Source organism: Pseudorca crassidens, chromosome 3 (genome assembly GCF_039906515.1).
Source record: "Pseudorca crassidens isolate mPseCra1 chromosome 3, mPseCra1.hap1, whole genome shotgun sequence".
Lineage (NCBI taxonomy): Eukaryota > Metazoa > Chordata > Mammalia > Artiodactyla > Delphinidae > Pseudorca > Pseudorca crassidens.
In genome coordinates, this window is record NC_090298.1 from 9,022,711 (window position 1) to 9,042,352 (window position 19,642).

At 48.5% G+C, this 19,642-nt stretch overlaps 1 protein-coding gene across 2 annotated transcripts; it reads left to right on the forward strand.

Annotated features, from left to right (window-relative positions):
* Positions 1 to 276: 276 nt before the first annotated feature.
* Positions 277 to 17,106, forward strand: CCT5 (chaperonin containing TCP1 subunit 5). Of its 2 annotated transcripts, XM_067730364.1 has the most exons (12): positions 277 to 458; positions 3,145 to 3,205; positions 3,688 to 3,852; positions 4,965 to 5,163; positions 6,931 to 7,123; positions 7,207 to 7,356; positions 9,831 to 9,950; positions 10,560 to 10,745; positions 11,484 to 11,621; positions 12,030 to 12,210; positions 13,450 to 13,604; positions 16,802 to 17,106. In XM_067730364.1, exons 1-11 carry the CDS (start codon positions 354 to 356, stop codon positions 13,575 to 13,577), a joined length of 1,626 nt encoding a protein of 541 aa, XP_067586465.1. In that variant the 5' UTR covers positions 277 to 353; the 3' UTR covers positions 13,578 to 13,604; positions 16,802 to 17,106. The 2 variants fall into 2 exon arrangements, with proteins under 2 accessions (XP_067586465.1, XP_067586464.1); XM_067730363.1 differs by lacking the exon at positions 16,802 to 17,106 and having other exon boundaries at positions 13,450 to 13,646.
* The last annotated feature ends 2,536 nt before the right edge of the window (positions 17,107 to 19,642 follow it).

A 19,642-nucleotide genomic window follows, 5' to 3' on the forward strand; every position in this document is an offset into this window, starting at 1 on the left:
AAATAATGCTCTAAGTAAATGAGCTCCTCGTTGGGAACCACTGTCAAGAAATAGTCAATTTTATAGATTTAATAAATGTTGAACTTCTATCTACTCCTGGCTTGTGGGTTCTCAAGTTCCCGTCCGTGTCTTCCAACTTCCCCCCACAGCTTCCTGGATGATAGAAGTTTCCGAAGGCCGCTGATTCCAGAAGGTACTGTCCGGCGTTAAACTAGTCTCTAGTAAGAAATAAGTCTCCGGCGGCCTATACTGCGCATGCGCGAGCTTTTGCGCCCGCCCGCGAGAGCAGAGTGTGTTCTTGCTTCCGCGGTAGTTTCCGCCGGTTGCGGGAGAGTAACTGGAGTGGCTGCATCATGGCGTCCGTGGGGACCCTCGCCTTCGATGAATATGGCCGCCCTTTCCTCATCATCAAGGATCAGGACCGCAAGTCTCGTCTTATGGGACTTGAGGCCCTCAAGGTAACGGGACGGGGACGCACTGGCGGTGGGATGAGAGGACGCGGCCGAAGCCAGTGGCTCTGCGCCTGCGCCGCTTCACAGCGGTTCTGCCACGTGCTCCCGGGGAAGGTTCGAGGGAGCCCCTCTGGTCTCCAGTCCTGCGGTCCACGCCTCGGGCCCGGGAAAGGCCAACGTATAAGCCCTTAGTCCCATTTGGCAGTGAAAGAGGCCCGCAGGCGCCCTTCAGAGTTGGGTGGGGTGGCTTGGATTCACAGGCGTTGAAGGCGCGTCCCCGCTGGTTTCTCCAGCCTGCAGTCTTTCCGAGCAGCGTTTTCAGCAGTAAGATGCAGCGGAGGTGTTCTCAGGTCACCTGACCGGTTAGGACTCTGATTCTTAGCCTTCAGGCGGTGTCCCTGCAACAGCCCCAAAGGAAATGAGTTTAATTTTCTTTGTCGCTTCCTAAAGGCTTAGTCATTTACGGCGTATTTCATTTTTGAGTCCGTTTATGCATGGCGTATTCCAGGACGTGGGGTCGTAAAAATTTACAAACGAGCTACAGAAGTGAAAAGTTGTCACCAATAACCATCATACAAGATTGTGTGCGACCAAAATCACCAGTTTTGGGAGGGGTGGCAGGTAAAAGTTGGAAGGTGTCCTTCAGGCGTTGGAGAGAGGATTGATTGGCTTTTGATCAGGGATGGAGTTATGTTTTGAATGGGAAAGAGCTAGCTTCCAGGAAGAGGAAACAGCGAACGCAAGGACCGGGACAGGAGAACGCATGGCATTTTGTAGAAGACAGCACTTCGGTTTTAACAGCACAGTCTACTTTAAGTTACAGTGGCTCCGAAAAGTGGAAGTTCTTGCATGCCTCGCAATCGAGATGTTATCCTGAGGGATGGGAGGGGAGCCATTGAAGGGGATTTGAACAGAATCACAATTTAAGTAGAACTAAACTTGGGGAGGTAGCATTTAGGATGGAATCCATGACGTTGCTGTGTATGGACCGTGTCACCAGGTCAGAGGTGTCCCTGTTTGCTTAGTTTTTTTGGGTTTCACTAAATTAAGAAGCAGTACAGTTCTACTCCGGGCTGTTTGTTTGACTTAGGACAAGTTACACAACCCAGTGGGGGCAATACACCCCCGTCGAGCTGAGGACCAGAGTTAAACGGGGTAACGTAAGGAGTGGCCGCCCAGTCTTGGTATGTGGTAGATGCTCACACCACTTGTGTTACGCATTCAATTCCATTTTTCACTTCACAGAAAGTAACAGCCAAGTACATGCACCCAAAATACCAGTATAACAGAAGGTCCAGGTTATTTTGGACCTGCCACATCTCGTGTAGTTCTCGCACTCTGAGACAGGTACTATTTTATGGAATAGGAAACTTGACCCCACAGCAGTTAAGGGATTGCTTGAGGTCCCAGAGCTAGTAAAGAACGGGATCACGGTTCAGGCCCACCTCTGTGTGACTCCGCAGCCGGTGGTCTAAAGCCCACTTCTCAGCCTCTGCGCTGTTGATATTTCGGGCTGAATCCTTCTCTGTTGTGGGGTCTGTCCTGTTCAGGATGTTTACGCCTCTACCCACTGTGGTCCCCTCCCTGACTGTGGCAACCAGAGGTGTCTCCGGGCATTGCCAAATATCTCCTGGCGGGCAGTATCACCCCTGGTTAAGAATATATATGCCACGCCCCTGTGGTTATTGGCCTATAAAAATTCCATTGTGCAGACCTATCAGTCAAGGTGTATTTTGAGGATTACCAGTATTTTCACAAACCTGGTGAACTTTGTGTGTTTTGTTACCTGTTAGATGGGGTGACGGGTAGGCTTCACGGCACGTGCGCGCTTGAACTGCTTGGAGACTTGTTCAGGATTTTGACGGGCGGAGGGTTTTCTGTGCATTGGTGCTTCAGCGACCAGAGGACCTGTTGGGTCGCAGGCACAGGTCCTCACTGGAAGGGGGCGGTGTCTCAGACTGTGGAGGGCTTTGAAGAGCAGCTGGAGCTTTCAGACGTGAGAGTTGAGGTGCTGGGGAGTCATTTAAGGGCTGGGGACTGGAAAGTAACATGTTTGAGAGAAATGGATAGCTTAGCTGGATGGAGGATGAATCCAAAGGATCGGTGGTGAGGTAAGAGACCAGGAAATCTGTAAGGTGCGATGGATCAGGGTTAGGTCGGTGACGGCAGGAATAGGAAGACAGGGAACCACACAAATGAGTGCAATCGTGTGGAAGGAGGAAAGGATGCATTCAGGCTGCTGTTATTTTCAGCATTGACCACCTTGTGGGTTGTGTACTGGCTGGACCACCTGAGAGAGGAGTGTGCAGTAAACCGTAGTGCGACAGTTCAAGGTGCTGTGTGTTGACGGCCAGACTCTTCATATGACGTTAGCATTGCACAGTGCTCTTGCAAGGCCTGTCAGGTCAGACTGTCTCTGCTCTGGGCTGTAAAATGGGCCCGTAGAACCTGCCTCATAGATGTGTTGAGGATTAAAGAGAGAACACAGAGCACTTAGCTCTGTTCTTTTACATAAGAATTGTCTTCTAACACTAGCAGTTGGGAAGTGGTCACCGTTAGATATGGACCTGTCTGCTGCTACTTCTAGAGAATGGAAAATATGTCATAAGTGATTTTTATAACCATCAGCTCTATGTTCTTAACTCTTAAAATTATATGTAACTTGAATATTGGCTTTTTCTGTTTCATTTAGTCTCATATAATGGCAGCAAAGGCTGTAGCAAATACAATGAAAACATCACTTGGACCAAATGGTAAGAGACTAACATTCTCTGTTTTTTAACAAAAGTCATAAATCATAAATAGTCAATACGGTATCTTTGCCGAAAGTTAGGAAATGAAGGGAGGCATCGTCTCCCCTAATGTGGCCAAACGTTTTTGGTGTATTCCAGACCTTAAACACGGTTACAGTCATAATGTGCATAAAATTTTAGATTAGGTGTTTTATCCACTTAACATAATTACCATTAGCATTTTCTAAATCATAGCTGTTGTCTTTTGTGACATTATATTTTGTGATGACTGTTACATTTTGTGATGCTGCATAATTTTTTTGCCATTTCTCTAGTTTTGGCCATTTTAAATTGTTTCCAGTGTTATGCTTTAGATTAGCCAATCTAGAAAGGTCTCCATGGAGATATTCCTTTATGTATGTTGAATTATTTATTTATAATAAATTCCTAGATAGGAACTGGGTCAAGAGGTCAAAGCCATTTTAAACATTGGTGTCTTTTAGGGCTCGATAAGATGATGGTGGATAAGGATGGCGACGTGACCGTAACTAATGACGGTGCCACCATCTTAAGCATGATGGATGTTGATCATCAGATCGCCAAGCTGATGGTCGAACTGTCCAAATCACAGGATGATGAAATTGGAGATGGAACCACAGGAGTGGTTGGTAAGAAAAGGCAAAATGTCCTTTCTCATTTAAGAGGTGTTATTTAATATTACAGGCCTAACACGCCTGCTGAGAATTTGTTTATTCTGAATTAAATCATGAGGAGGCAGTCGGACAAATCCAAATGGACATGATACAAGACAAGTGGCCCAGACTCTTCAAAACTGTCACTGTCATAAAAGAACAAGAAAGGGGTGGGGAGTAGAGTTAGGCAATTATTCTAGATTAAAGGAGCTAAAGAGAAATGACAGCCAGCTGTAATGTGTAAAACTTGGTTGGATGCCTGGCTTGTTTGTTTTTCCTAGCTGTGAAGAATGTTTGGGACATATGGGGTCATTTGTGAGTCATGTGTTAGAGTAGTATCTTATCGATGTTAAGGTTCCTGAGTATGACAGTTGTGTTACAGAGATGCAGGAGAATGACCTTTTCCTTAGGAGCTGTGTTGAAGTATTTAGGGGTTACATGTCTGATTTCTGCAACTAATTTTCATAGTTGAAAAGAAAAGGCACACATCTGTAGAGAAAACAAATGCGGCAAAATGTTATTAATGAGTAAACTAGTGTTCATTTTACTGTCATGAAATTTTTTCTGAAGGTTTGAATTTTTTAAAAGTTTGGGAGGATTGATAAGATTAATATCTTTAATGTTTCTGTATCTGAAATTTGAATTAATTTATTCAGCAAATATTTCAAATATTCATTGGGTACCAAGCACTGTTCTGGATGTGCTAGGAATACAGCAGCATTAAAACAAACTCCTCATCTTTGTGATGCTGAAATGAGAGGGAAAGGCAAGGTTGGGGGGAGGATAATAAACAAATTTTGTAATCCTTTTATCGCCAACATAAATGTCCCTGAACAGAAATCCCTGGGCCAGGATACATAAGTTTTTTCCCCTTTATAAAAATGTTTGCGATTTATGTTCTTTACATTCTGTATATCACCAAGAATTGAATATACAGGTTAGAACCGAAGCAGAATTAGATTAGATGGCCTCGGCCTCTAAGATGCTTCCAGCTTAATTCTGGAACCTTCGTATTTCCAGTGGTAGCATCTAATTTGTTTTGAGTTTTAGCGATTTCCTGAGCCAGGTGTGTGCTGTCTCATTCTCAGTCCTGGCTGGTGCCCTGTTGGAAGAGGCTGAGCAGCTGCTGGACCGCGGCATTCACCCCATCAGGATCGCCGATGGCTACGAGCAGGCCGCCCGCATCGCTATCGAGTACCTGGACAGGATCAGCGATAGTGTCCTCGTCGACACGAAGGACACCGAGCCCCTGATCCAGACCGCGAAGACCACGCTGGGCTCCAAAGTGTGCGTGTACAGTACAGTGTTGCCGGGCGCGTTCACAGGGTGGGCAGTTTGTGTGCTTGTTCAGAAAGGCAACTGAGAATTATCATTGATGGTTTCCTGTTGATTTAATGAGCTGCTTCCGGTTTGTGTTGTTATTTTGGTTTACTCTGTCTTTACTGCAAATGTAGACGGGCATTTTGTGTTTTAGTTGGAAGCTGAATTTCCAGGTTTGGTTATTAAGGCCTCTTGACAGTATTTGGAAACTATAGAGTTCTTTAATTTGGTAGGATAGGACGGGTTAGCAAAAGGTCCTACTAGTGGGATGTATTAATTTTTCATAGCACTTCTTTCTACCATTTCTTTGCTAGGAAGCCTTTTAGTGGGAAAGTTCTGCTTTTATTCATTCAACAAGCAAGTTAATGATCCAGAATTTTGATTTAGTATGAAGGGGCAGTCTTGAAGTTTGACTTAAGCTGAAAGTGACTTACGTTTGGAACATTTACATAGTACTGACTGTGTGCCAGGCCTGCTGCCAAGTCTTGGGGACTCAAGACACAGTCGTTGCCCCAGAGACTCAAAGCAGCGTCAGCCCCAGGACACACTTACTTTGAACAACGGTAGAGACTCGTGGGCTCTTGTAAAAATGTAGCATAAAAATCCAGTGTAAGGTGCCTTATTACGCTGTTTTTCTTATCCATATCAATTTGAGAAATTTTTTAATTTGTACCAAGAAGGAAGACATGGTCTCAACTTAGAGGTCAGGGGAAGTACTACAAAAATGTCTGCTGCTTTCTGCCTTCGGGGAAAGGCATCCACTGCAGCACTGTGTTAAAGCAAAGAAGTCTTCAGTGATGCCAGCTGTCCCCTTGTTGCAGGTCTGAGCTGAGACAGCTCCGGGGCAAGGGTGACTACCCAGAGTGGCCTCTGTCACAAGGACAGCATTGTTTTTCTCCTGGGAAGCAGGCATTACCCTTTCTTGAAGTGCACAAATCGTGTGTTATTATTGCTTTCTAAGTTGACCCTGCTTTATTTGCAAGTCTTTATAAAACCCCAGTATGTGTAGGTCTTTACTATAGAAAATGTCCAAATGGATTAACGAGGGCCAGATATCCTCAACATAGAGCAAAACGTTGTATATCAGTTACTTAGGTCACACGGTATTTTTAGTTTCATGGTTATCTGTTCTAGGTGACCTAAGATTTCAGGCACTGTATTTCAAGTACTAGAGTTCCCTTGTGGTTTCTCCAGAATCAAATTAAAATTACTGAGCAGTCTTTTCCGATGTTTCAAAACTTTCAGAAAAGAAAACGTCCCCCCTCTGTAACTGATATGGTCAGGCCTTTCTCATTAAGTGCTGCACCTCCTGTGGATGAGATTGGCTTCTCCTTGGTGGTTTCATCGCTCTCCCATTCTGTTTTGGACTTGAGGATGTTAATAGTATTAAAAAGTGGCAGTCTTGGTAAATTTTCGGTTCTTGCCATACTTCAGTGGTCTCTTACCTTACGTATATTCATAATGGAAAGAAATAGTAAATTTCAGTTATTGTTAGTGAAAATAAAGATGGAATTATTTTCCCATCCCAGGTTATGATTCCCTTTGGGGGTCCCTGCATCCCAGGTTAAGAATCCCTGCTCCAGACGGTTGAAAGTGAAGGTCGTGGTGGCATTCTTTTTGTACAGTATCTGTGGGTCGCAGTACGTTGTGTCATATGAGTTACCACATCACGTGTTGTGCTCTGGTTGCAGTCACTGTTCAGTGAACGTGAAAGGTTTGTTTCATGTGTTTCAGGGTTAACAGCTGTCACCGACAAATGGCCGAGATTGCCGTGAACGCCGTCCTCACTGTGGCCGACATGCAGCGCAGAGACGTTGACTTCGAGCTCATCAAAGTAGAAGGCAAAGTGGGCGGGAGGCTGGAGGACACCAAGCTGATCAAGGGCGTGATCGTGGACAAGGATTTCAGTCACCCGCAGATGCCCAAAGTGAGTCAGCGCCTTCTGCAGCTTCAGGCTTTTCCCTCCTTAGCCCACTGGTTTGTTCATAACGTTTCTGTCTCTCACTGTAGCAAGTGGAAGATGCTAAGATTGCCATCTTAACATGTCCGTTTGAACCGCCGAAACCAAAGACGAAGCATAAGCTGGATGTGACGTCTGTAGAAGATTTTAAAGCCCTTCAGAAATATGAGAAGGAGAAGTTTGAGGAGATGATTCGGCAGGTAAGTCTTACCGTGGCTCTTGGTGAAATTTAAAACTTTGAAAGGGTGCAGTTAGTTAGCTCCAGGAAGTGAATACATGTGGTGCTGGTCTGTGTTAATCTTGCTACTTTATGTGGCTACAAATAAGGTATTAAAGGTATAGGCTTCTTTCCTTTATTTTTTCTTTAAATCTTATTTTTTGTATATATAAACTTACTTATCTTTGGCTGCGTTGGGTCTTCGTTGCTTTGCGCGGGCTTTTCTCTAGTTGCGGCGAGCGGGGGCGACTCACTGCGGTGGCTTCTCTTGTTGTGGAACACGGGCTCTACGCACACGGGCTTCAGTAGTTGTGGCTCGTGGGCTTCAGTAGTTGTGGCTCGCGGGCTCTAGAGCGCAGGCTCAGTAGTTGTGGCACACGGGCTTAGTGGCTCTGCGGCATGTGGGATCTTCCTGGACCAGGGCTCGAACCCGTGTCCTCTGCATTAGCAGGCGGATTCTTAACCACTGTGCCACCAGGGAAGCCCCTCCTTTACTTTTAAATTATCAAATGGATAAACATTCACAGTGAGAAAAAAATCAAATGGCACAGGACGGCATAAGGGGGCAAGTCTTAAAATGGTAACGTGTCTGGGGCGCATGAACGACTCGGCCTGTGTATTTGGAGCTGCACTTTCGATTTTATGTGCTTATTCTCCTGGGCACATCTGAGCTAGTGTGTGCCAGGTTTGAACAGTTGTAGTGTGGCTTACCACATGTTTGAGACTTCCAAGTATAACTTTCAGACAAAAGAGTTGCTGAGTAACCGAAATCAAACCAGAATGCAGTCATAGTCATCCCAGTTCATTGCTTCAACAAGTCAAGAGTTTTATTTTATAAATACTTAACTTTCTCTCTGGCTATTAACGTTTTACACGTGCCTGCTCTCCGACGAAACGGTTTCCTCTTTTGGGGACTCTGTCCTTGGGAGTTTTAAACACCAGCACTCAGGGATGCATGAACATGGGTCTCTATTGAAACATTATCATAGCAAACAAACTAGAACCTGTTCCAGTGTTTCTGAGGGGAGGGGGGAATAGTTGAGTTCATTTATGCTTTCATGGTATATCTCTCTGCTTAGTACATACCAGACGCTGTCGTGGGCACTGGATATACGCAGTAAACAAAGCAGAGCGCTTGCTCCTAGGGTGCAGAATAGGGGAAAGCGGGTCGGGGGACTGTTACAGACGCTGGTCAGAGGGCCTCTGGGGGCGTGGCACGTGGGCAGAGACCTCAGAGAAGTGAGAGCCGCATGGCTGGGTGAGGAGCGTTCCAGGCTGCGGCGAGGTGGGCGTGGGCAGCATGTGCAAAGGCCCTGAGGCTGGGAACAGCAGGCTGAGGGGTTGGGTATGCTGGCAGAGGGTTGTAAATGAAAGCTTGTTACCTGGGCTCTATCTAGGGTAGCCATGGGAGTGCTGGCCAAGGTGCCCTGCAGGAAAAGAGGACAGGAACCAAGATGCCAAGGGGGTCAGGTGGACCGTGTCGATAGGTGTGCAGGTTGCCAAGAATGCTGACAGGAGTGGTGATGGGGCTGGATGCCAACACTGTCAGGAATGAGAGTGTGACCCAAAGAGGGACGCTGTGGGTGGCCGGGAGAGGCAAGGGCCCCTCCTGTTTGGAGCAGGTGGGAGGGAAAACAGCCATTTGAGGAGGAGGCGTGGCATGTTGGTTTTTCAGGGGACGCCAGCATTCGATCACAGCCAGAATGGAAAGGGAACATTGCCAAGAAGGAGTTTGGCGATGGGCTCAATTCCAGAGGGCCACTGGACGCTTCCAGAGGGTCGGGGAAGCGGGGGAGGAGGGGGAGAACCAGGTGGGTGGGTGGAGACAGGAGTGAAATGGCAGCTGTGGGACACGGCATAGTCCTTACCGCCTGGGGAGGGATTGACAGTACCGATCACTGCCGCCGTCCCGGGAGGAGCCACTTAGCTGTTTGTGGCATTGGGGGCGGGGGAAGGTAGTGCTAGAATCAGGGTCACCTCTGTCGGCCTGTAAATTAGCCTGTATCTTCCACGGAGGATAGCCTACTCAAGTGCGAAAAGCAAGCTACAGAAAATTGTATCGCAAGATTCAACTTTTGTTAAACATACACACACGAATAAACTGCTTCATAGGTGTTCGTGGCAACACAGAGCTGTGACCTTGGTTTCCGGGGGGCAGGGTTTTGGCCTTGTTGACGTGCCTCGTGTTGCTTCACTTGTAACGGTGGCATTCACGTGAATTGCTAACGTTTAAAGCTTTGTTTAAAAATGAGGTGATTCCCGTTGATACATGTTCAATATTTAGAGTTTAGAGATGACAGAAGGTAGACATTTGGGTATTTCTTTTCTTCTCTTTTCTGTGCATTATTTTAATGCACCCACCTACACACCTAGCTATGTTTCTCACCATTTTTCAAACAGAAGAGCTCAAGGAGTACTTACTTTTTATTAACATAATTGCGGCATTTCTTTCCCCAGATTAAAGAAACTGGCGCCAACCTAGCCATTTGCCAGTGGGGCTTTGACGACGAAGCAAATCATTTACTTCTTCAGAATAACCTGCCTGCGGTTCGTTGGGTCGGAGGCCCTGAAATCGAGGTAGGAGGCTCCCTGTGAAGAGACTGTGAACACGGGTTGAGCTTACGGTGCGTTTCTGTACGTGAGGCTCCAGTGACCTCGCTCGCCTGCAGTCAGCACACTGCCAGGGCTCCACAGATAAGAGGAGGGTGCGCTGGGGAGAGGAGAACGCTAGAGTCTTTGTCACCATTTTTATATGTGTTTCTGATGTTTCACGGCACTTGGAGACGCTTTCCCCTCTCTCCCTGGCTGTCTCGTAGGCACTCTGAGGCAGGAGCACAGGCTGCCCACTTCACTGTCAGCCCCATCAGTACTGAGAGCCATTGCGGACGTGGTCCGTAGCCCGGCACACGTGGCCTTGTGGCTGCTCGTGGCGGGGACGGGTGGGGAGCTGAGGGCTGCGCACGGGGTCATGGCGCTGGGCCGCCGCAGCCTGACCAGGACACCCAGCTCTTCGGAACCTTGCTCAGTGAGCCAGGCTTTCGGGGCAGACTTTGAAACCTGGGCCAGGCTGGGGCAGAGGTTCTACTGAACACGGCGCTCGTGGGTCAAGTGTGGCTCCTCCGTGGTGCGATTCTGAGAGTCCCCGCTCACCAGCCTGGTCTTCCTTTCCCCCGGCCTGCCGGTCAGCTGATCGCCATTGCCACGGGCGGCCGCATCGTCCCGAGGTTCTCAGAGCTCACGGCCGAGAAGCTGGGCTTTGCGGGTCTTGTGAAGGAAATTTCATTCGGGACCACTAAAGACAAGATGCTGGTCATCGAGCAGTGCAAGAACTCCAGAGCCGTCACCATTTTCATCAGAGGAGGAAATAAGATGGTGAGAACACAGTTGTTTGTCCTACATTTTTTCAGAATTTGGAACGTGATTTGGCTTTTCCCATAATGTACTTAACTGAGACACAGTTACCTTAAGAAAGATGACAGCATCTTTCTTAGAGAAGCACGGACACGTCAGGAATTCCCTGGCGGTCCAGTGGTTAGGACTCAGCACATTCACTGCCAGGGCCTGGGTTCGGTCCCTGGTCAGGGAACTAAGATCCTGCAAGCCGTGCGGTGCAGCCGGGGAAAAAAAGGACACGTCACAACGTAAGATACTGAAGACCGTGTTCACTGTTGGGTCTACGAGGCCCACTTGCCTTTCCTCTGTCTCATAGGTATAAATGGGGAACCTGAGTGGTAACCATAGGCATGCTCTTCATTCACCAGGAATGGGTTTTTAGTGCATCGAGATGAGTAAGACTCATTGTAAGGGTGTTTCTTTGTCGTTTTTGTTTGACCCCCTTCACTTGGGCATAGGTCCTGGAATGAGTCCCTGGCTGCCCTGTATTTTGGGGTTTTTTAACTACATTATAGGGAGGAAAAGTAGAATAGATAAAAACGATCTGGCAAAGAACTTTCTGGCACCAGTCTTTTTAACGAAGGATATTACTGGGGATGAGGTAGGAATATTTCCAGTACCCAGCAAGCACTTAGATTAAACCCCAGGTGCACGGTATTCGGCTCTAAAGTGATTAGATTGTGATCACGTTAACTTAGGCAAAATTGTTTTCCCCAGATCATTGAGGAAGCCAAACGATCCCTTCACGATGCTCTGTGTGTCATCCGGAACCTCATCCGTGACAACCGCGTGGTGTACGGCGGAGGCGCTGCTGAAATAGCCTGTGCTCTGGCCGTCAGCCAGGAGGCCGACAAGGTGAGCGAGACCCGTCACAGACTGTGCAGCGGGGTGCTAGACCCCAGGCGTCCGATCTGCGTCGATTCTCGTGCCGTGTACTCGAGTGCGGGTTACCACAAACCAGCGTGTCTCAGCCCTTTTCAGACCTTGCAGCCTCAACAGCAAATCTCTGCACTCTTAATGTTACTTGAAATTCAGAATTAGACGTCGTACCTGCAGGCACAGCAGGAAGGGCTGACCTGTTCCGACTTCTCACACATGTACCTTCTCCATCCTTATCCTGTAGTGACGTTTTCATAGGACGGTCTGTCCTTAGAATTCTTTATGAGTTAGTTTTTCAAGGTACGCGATTTAATTATGTTTCCAAATAGCTGCTGGCGGGGGGCATTGGCCAAGTACGCTGACCGTAACCGTGTGCCCTTCCAGTGCCCGACCTTGGAGCAGTACGCCATGAGAGCCTTCGCCGACGCTCTGGAGGTCATCCCCATGGCCCTTGCCGAAAACAGCGGCATGAATCCCATCCAGACTATGACCGAAGTCCGAGCCAAACAAGTGAAGGAGATGAACCCTGCCCTCGGGATTGACTGTATGCACAGGGGAACAAACGGTGAGGCACCATCACCGCTCTGGGGCTGCGGTTCGACTTGAAACATTACGTGCTGCGTGTTATCCTGTCTTTTTAAATACTTAAACACACTTCAGGTATTCAGGTCCTGAATTTTAGAACATTTGATTTAATTACCTTGGGAATTGTTAGACTGCTGGTCTTAGCAACCTACAACTAATTTTAATAACAAAAAGCTGCAGTGTGGTATTTATTCCAAAGGTGACTTCCATTTTAGAAAATAATTTCCATCTTACCTTTTTTACACAAATGTCTGTCGGTGTGGGTTCTGTATGACCTATAAGACAGCTCTGAAATTGACTTTCGGTTTACAGCTGATTCTGTGGTCGTGTCCCATAAAGTCCAGGGTGTTTTAGAAATGGGAGGTACTGTAACTTCTGTAGCACTCGCATAGTTCATCTGCTGAAAAGGTAGCGCAGCTTTAGCGTGTTGGAACGGTGGTCCTGGTGATTCCCAGTGATTCCTGATGGGGCCGTCTCTGGGGTTCTGCAGTTAGTCCTGACCACAGAGTCTCCAGCAGTTGGTGTTTTGGTTTTGTTTGTTTGTTTTGTGGTACGCGGGCCTCTCACTGTTGTGGCCTCTCCCGTTGCGGAGCACAGGCTCCGGACACGCAGGCTCAGCGGCCATGGCTCACGGGCCCAGCCACTCCGCGGAATGTGGGATCTTCCAGGACTGGAGCACGAACCCGCGTCCCCTGCATCAGCAGGCGGACTCTCAACCACTGTGCCACCAGGGAAGCCCTTGGTGTTGTGTTGTGTTTTGTTTTCTTCTGTTTTTACTTAGAACTGTAGGTATATTCTAGGTTTTAGGTTAGCAGCCCAAGGAGTTGAGTAACAGCAGCAACTCCTTGTCAGACACATATTTCAGTTCCTTTAACTTGAATGCCCAGGTCTTCGTTGGAGTCACTTTACGTTTCAGGCACGGTCACATCGGGCTTACTCTCAGTAAGTGACGGCATTGGGTGTGCTGTGGGATGAGGTGTTGCTGAGCGATTCCCCTTTCGGCAGGTCACTGAGAAACTCAGCCTGTGGTTGAGGAGGCCCTGTCCCCACAGCTCTCTGGAAACCAGGCTCACATTCCAGAATGTCCTGGGAAGCAGTGGAAGTGTACTAGTGGCTTCCAAATTTGTGTTTCTTAAGTTTCACTCTAATTCCATAAATTGGAGCAAGGTATTAGTAATAAATATGTATGCTGTTTTATAGTAATTTATATGTTTTTCAGATATGAAGCAACAACACGTCATAGAAACCTTGATTGGCAAAAAGCAGCAGATCTCTCTTGCAACACAAGTGGTTAGAATGATTTTGAAGATTGATGACATCCGTAAGCCTGGAGAATCTGAAGAATAAAAAAAGAATTTAGAATAAAATGTAGAAGTAAGATCCACTACCGTGATTAAATAAATGGCTGTCTCGTGATGATCTACAGTTATTTATTACTGTGTCCTTCATTAGACACTGTAGGTGCTATAACAACAGTAGCTGTTCGGTAGCAATAGTTTGACTTGTTCAGAGACCTGGAATTGTAGAGATGTGATCTCACAGGTTTTTTGTATTTGCTATTAAAGGGAACTCTTTAAACAGCCTTTATATTCTGCTCTTCAAGTTAAGAAACATTCATTGTAACATTCATCAAATGCCTTAATTGAAGGGGTTTGAGTTGATTTTTTTATTCTTTTTTTTTTCCTTGTTTTTTTAATAAGCCGTAGGACCTGTATTTAACAGCTTTAAATGTTCCATTTGTTCTCAAGATTTATTTTAACACTGAGGAAGTATGGGCTTGGTCCTATTTATTTAAATGCTGCATCTGTGTAAATGGGTGGGATCTTTGACTGTAGAGACCCGTCAGAGGTGAGTATCCACCAAACGACTGTGGGATGTCTTAACGTGCTTTTAGGTTACACCGACGTGTGCTAGGGCGTTATTACTGTGCCACTGAGACCGCGTTAACAGCGTAACCTTCACGTAGTCCCCTTGGCGTTATCCTGCCCTGGCTCCACCCTAAGCGCAGGCCAGCATGTGTACAGAGAAGGCCAGCGTGGGCACAGACTCCTGCACCACCTGCAGGTGCTTAGAAGGGCGATTCAGAATCCTGTTGGCGTTTTCTTATCAGAGGAACAGAACGAGTAGAGGTTAGAGTGAAATGTAGAAAAATGGGTTAAGTGGGAGGAAATACCTTGCAATGACCATGTATGAGTAGATTGGTATTGAATTAATTCTGCTTATTAAAATAATACTGGCTAACAGTGACATAGCCCTTACCAAAGGCCAAGGTGTGTTCTGAGAACTTTACCTGTTCTCACCACCTTGTAAAGGAGACAGTTTTCTTGTTATTCCCATCCTACAGGTGAGTTTTGATCATCTGCCAGCCTCTTCTGGCCAGTACATGGTAGAGCTTAGTCAAACCCTGGCAGTCTAACTCGAGAGTTCCCCTCTCCCCATTGGCTTGTTTGGTTCTCTAAAAGGATGTTTCTTAGAGAATCGTGATGATAAAGTTCACTCTTGTGCCACCAGGGGGAGAGGATTTGGACCAGTCAGGTTCCATAGAATTAGGAAACGATCCAGGGTTCCTTCTCCTGGGGACCTGGGTGCTGACCAGTCCTATCTATTGGGTCGTCGTGTTTTCTCTGCGTTAACGCATTGGTGGTTTCGCTAGGCAGCGTAGTAGAAGCGCCAGTATCATTCATCCTAATGAACATACAACCTGGCACACATTTCATCGTGAAATGGATTGTGAAGTGGCACTGTCATCACACTGTTGCTTCCTGGGTGCAGCGTCAGAGTGCGTCAAGTTTGGGATCGTGTCAGACTTAGACCCACTTAGATAAATGTCTTGACCTAGTAGTTCAGGTGAGTTGATTTACAAGGGTGGATTCTAGCCTATAAAGGACATACAGCAACTTGCTTTGGACCAGTCTCACAAGAAGGGGTTTGTGGTTGAATGAAAAGAGCTACGAAACCGCTCCTCCAAAGAGTGGACCTCACAGATGCTTCTGCTGGTTTTGGTTGAGAGAAACTATGTGGCTATGAACAAACTCATAGACATGTTGTTTCACAAGCTTTTGATGTTTTCCGGTAAAAGCACCTCTTCAGGGCACCATGTTACCTTCTATCTTCCAGTTCCAAATGGCTGGTCGAGTCTATATCCCTTGTATTGTAGCCGACCCCGTGTGTATCAGGAGCACACACCTCATCCTGTGTGTATCAAGAGCAGTGAAGGCACTTGACCCTGAAGCCGGATTCCCACGCAGGGCCCAGCATTGTCCTGTTGATTCCCAGTTCCTGCACTTGCGGCTTTATTCAGTGTTTTTGTTTGTTTGTTTGTCCTTTAGTTTGTTTTGTTTTCTGGCTGCACCGTGCAGCTTGCGGGATCGTAGTTCCCGACCGGGGATCGAGCCCGGGCCCCAGCAGTGAAGGCGCCAAGTCCTAGCACTGGGTCACCAGGGAATTCCCTATTCAGTGTTTGTTAGGTGGCCTGGTCTTTAATTATAAACAACCACTCAGAAATACAAACGCTTCTGCAGGGGCTGAGAGGCTAGTGGGTTGTATGTGACCGAAGGTCTTGAATCCTTTCTTTCTTTGTTCGAGGTGAAACAGCTCCACTAAAGGGGGCGGGGGGGGGGGGAATGGGAGTAACGAAGTAACAAATAATTGAAGTACTACTAGGCGTGGAGAAGTGTTTCTGCATTTCAGGTGCTTCTTGGGGATAGCCAGGCAGACGCGGGTCATCTGAAGTGCCAGGAAAGAAGGGCACCAAAGACAGGTGGCTCCTTGGGGAGCGTTGCAGGAACGCAGTGGCAGCAGCGAGGGCACCTGGAACATGCTGGGTCCTGAGTGCTGTTGTAACGTCTTACGTAGGTGATAACAGCAATTTTCAAGGGGCTGTGAGGTCAACAGTAGTTTCTAAGAGCTGATTTGCCGTTTTTACCGTGTTGACAGTTGCACTGATGGTGCAGAAGCAGTGACGGGTAAAACTCGTGAGTAGGGATCGGGTGGTGGTGCTAGAAGCTGTATTCCTCACCACCACCCGCTTAGAAAGCTGCTGCCACTGAAGGGTGACCTCGAAGCAGTGCCAGCCACTGAGTCATTAGATTTCGGCCCCTGAGTACAACGCGTCTCGGTGCTCGCTCGACACAGCAAGTGTGTGAAGCACCTCACGTAACAGGCATGGCAGCCGCCTCAGCTGGACTGGCCCCTCCCTGTGGACACTGTCTTTATTTAAATGTGACTGACAGCCGGTTACTCACACGTCTGCGTGACAGACGGCTGCTCAGAAATGAATTGTGACCCTGTCACTTCAGTGGAACACCTACAACAAAAGTACCGTAGTCCGGGTGGCTTAGACACCACAGTTCTGGAGGCTGGCGGTCCAAGATCAAGGTGCCGACGGGTCCGGTGTCTGGTGAGAGTGCTTGTAGGCGGCAGCCACCTGCTCACTGTGGCTCCGGGAGGGTCTCTGGAGTCTCCCTCTTTCTCCCCCCACCCCCGCCAGCAACGACTGATGGTATTTGTGCGTGGCTCAGTAAGCTAGTGTTTTCCAATCATCAGTATATTACGGTCTCGTTCTTGTGTAGGTGGACCAACGTAACAGAATGAAAAGTTGATTGAAACTACCACTTGTTCTGTTTTGGAAGAGACTAAAACAGAATATGCACTGTTTTCCAACTACTGAACATATCGATGTGGCCAGACTCTACACTGCACTGAATTGAATGTGTTGTTAGAAGCAGATGTGAGAACCCACTGTCCTCTGCTAAGAGAGACATCGAGGAGATTTGCAGAAGTGGAAAACAACGCCACTCTTCTTCTTTTGTTTTGGAAACGACAAAAAGTGTATATTAACGTGTGTTCATTTTTTTAAAATAAATATTTGCCTTAATTTTTTAGTTTTATTTTCTAACACTAAATGCCAACGGGTGTAACTGACAAAAACATAAGCCCTTGGGAGGAGGGGGGAGGGTCCTCAATAAGTTTTTAAGCGCGTACAGGGATCTTGAGATCAAAACGTTTGAGAATTACTGCATTAGCACCTGAAATCCTCATGATATGCCGGTCATTGCCAAGAGACGCTGCGTAGTTTGCACCATTCACTCATTGAAATAAACTCATTTATACAGCGCTGAAAATCTGCACTTACCAAGACTTACTGTATGATCCTGACCCGTTTCAAGGGCGGTTGAAGCTGATAGTGTGAACTTCCGGCCTCTGTGCTCGCGCCCATGGTCATCTGGCCAGCCCCTCCACCCCCCTCCCGGTGGCAGGCAGGATTCCAAACCAGGGTTCAGTCTGGTTACGCAGTCATCCAATCACGCTGATGTAGGTGCTGCCGTGAAGGGACTTTGCAGACGGCATGAAGTACTAGTCAGCTGACCTTAAGAGAGGGAGGTGATGCAGGTGAGTCCCGTGATATCACAGGAGCCCTTCGTGGTCACAGAAGGGAGGTGCAGGCGCGAAGGACTGGATGCCCCCCTGCTGGCCCTGAGATGCAGGGACCGTGTGCAGGCCCCGAAGACAGGCCTGAAGGGGCCGAGGAAGGAAACGGGGCCTCGGTCCCGAACTGCAAGGGACGGCTGTGGCAAAAACTGGGGTGCACACTTGGTCCTTGAACACCACGGGTTAGGGGCGCCGCCCACCTGTGCAGGTGAAGACCCCTGAGTGACTTACAGCCGGCCCTGTGGCCCTCCATACACTCAGTCCCACATCCAAGGATTCAACCAGCCGCGCATCGTGTAGCTCTGCAGTGTTTACTGTTGGAAAATACCCACCTGCAAGTGGACGCACGCAGTCCAGGCCTGTTGTTCAAGGGTCAGCTGCATTTGGAAGTGGATCCTTCCCAGACCTCCTGAAGGGAGCCTAACGAGCCAGCAGGTGGACTTTGGCCTTGTGAGACCCAGAGCAGAAAAAACAGCTGAGCTGACGGAATAATACATTTGTCTTTAAGCCACAAAGTTAGTGATCATCTGTCACAGCAGCAGTAGGAAACTCATACACTCCTGTCGTGTGTGTGTGTGTGGGGGGGGGTGTTACCCTAGATTCCATCTCTTCTCAAGCTGGCTCCCTCAGTTCCCCATCTCGGGTAGTCACGAGTGAGCGTCGCCAACACGTGGCCCTTTCTGGGCACCCGACGGGATCGCGCTTCCAGATTCTGTGGCCAGCGGGACCGTGTGAGCAGCTCAGGCCAGTGAGGGGAGAGAAGCATCACTTCCAGGCCAGAGCGTTGACTAGCCATGCAGGGCCCTCCAGGGTGCTCTCCTCTCAGCACAGCCAGGTGCGTTATTCCAGGCGGCCACTCCAGCCTGGCCCCTGGAGGGACAGTGATGGGAGCCCCCTCCAGCAGCCGTGGGCATGGAGCAGAGGTGAGTCAGGGCTCTTGGACAGGTTCACCTTGAGAGCTGAGGTCCCCGTGCCTGACAGAACCTCTCCACTGCACCTTCAACCCCCTCGCACCTTCCACCAAGTAGCTCCCCCTAAAAAGCAGAACAAGTCAAGCCCCTCTGGGTCCTGAGTCCTGGGCTCCTCCCTCGCGCCTCTCATTTTCTCTACAGCCAGCCTGGTTCCCCGCGCCCTCACCTCCTCTCCACTCCACCCACAGCTGCCCGGCCTCTGGCCCAGCCCGGGACCCCTTCCCGGGGCCTCTGCAGGCCCAGTGACCACGGAAGATGAGGGGCGGCTCCCTGAGGCTGCCGGGACCTCTTTGCTCCCCGGCTTCCAGACGAGAAATTTCCCCGATTTCCCTCCCGGAGCCCCAGCCCTGACAAGAAACGGCCCCCAGTCAGCCATGCACATTGGGCTAAAAGCCCACCCTCCACCCAGGACCCAAGCCGGCCCCCTCCCCGCAGCCCCACCTGGTGAGAGCCTCCTGCAGGGCCGGCCCGGTGGAGAACAAGGTAGCCCTTCAGCACCTGCAGAGCCTGCAGGCCAGCGGGAAGGATGGCTACGTGCTCTAGTCGTGAGCACTTGGCCAGGTAGAGAGATCCTCTGGGCCAGGACTGAGAAGGACGACCGCTGGGCTGTCATGTGGGGGATGATGGGGTTAACAGCATCAGCAGGATGCAGCTACAGCACGTGAAGTGGCTTGGCTGTTGCAGACATGCACGCCCCATGCGGTTCCCACCCGCCACCCATGGTTATGGAAGGCTTGACTTGGGAGGGCTACTGAGGAGCTGGGCCTTCGATTTGATGTGATTTTAACTAATTTAAATGTAAAAACTGAAACTTTACCCTTGACACCACCCTTCTGGTTGAACACAGGAGAGATTTGTGATGCCACCCCAGCCCCAGGGACCCGAAAACGTCACTGTCTGAAACACCACTGCCTAGCAGGGAGCTGGATGGCAACTCTCATCCATCGTTTTTTATTAGCTTTTAGAAAAAGCCACAGATTCAAAAACTCAAAAATTAAGTCTTTAGCTTGA

Coding starts and splice junctions, on each gene's coding strand:
- CCT5 (XM_067730364.1), top strand. CDS start 354: ATGGCGTCCGTGGGGACCCTCGCCTTCGATGAATATGGCCGCCCTTTC. Junction 9,951..10,559: donor TCGGAGGCCCTGAAATCGAG/GTAGGAGGCTCC, acceptor CCTGCCGGTCAG/CTGATCGCCATTGCCACGGG. Junction 10,746..11,483: donor TCAGAGGAGGAAATAAGATG/GTGAGAACACAG, acceptor TGTTTTCCCCAG/ATCATTGAGGAAGCCAAACG.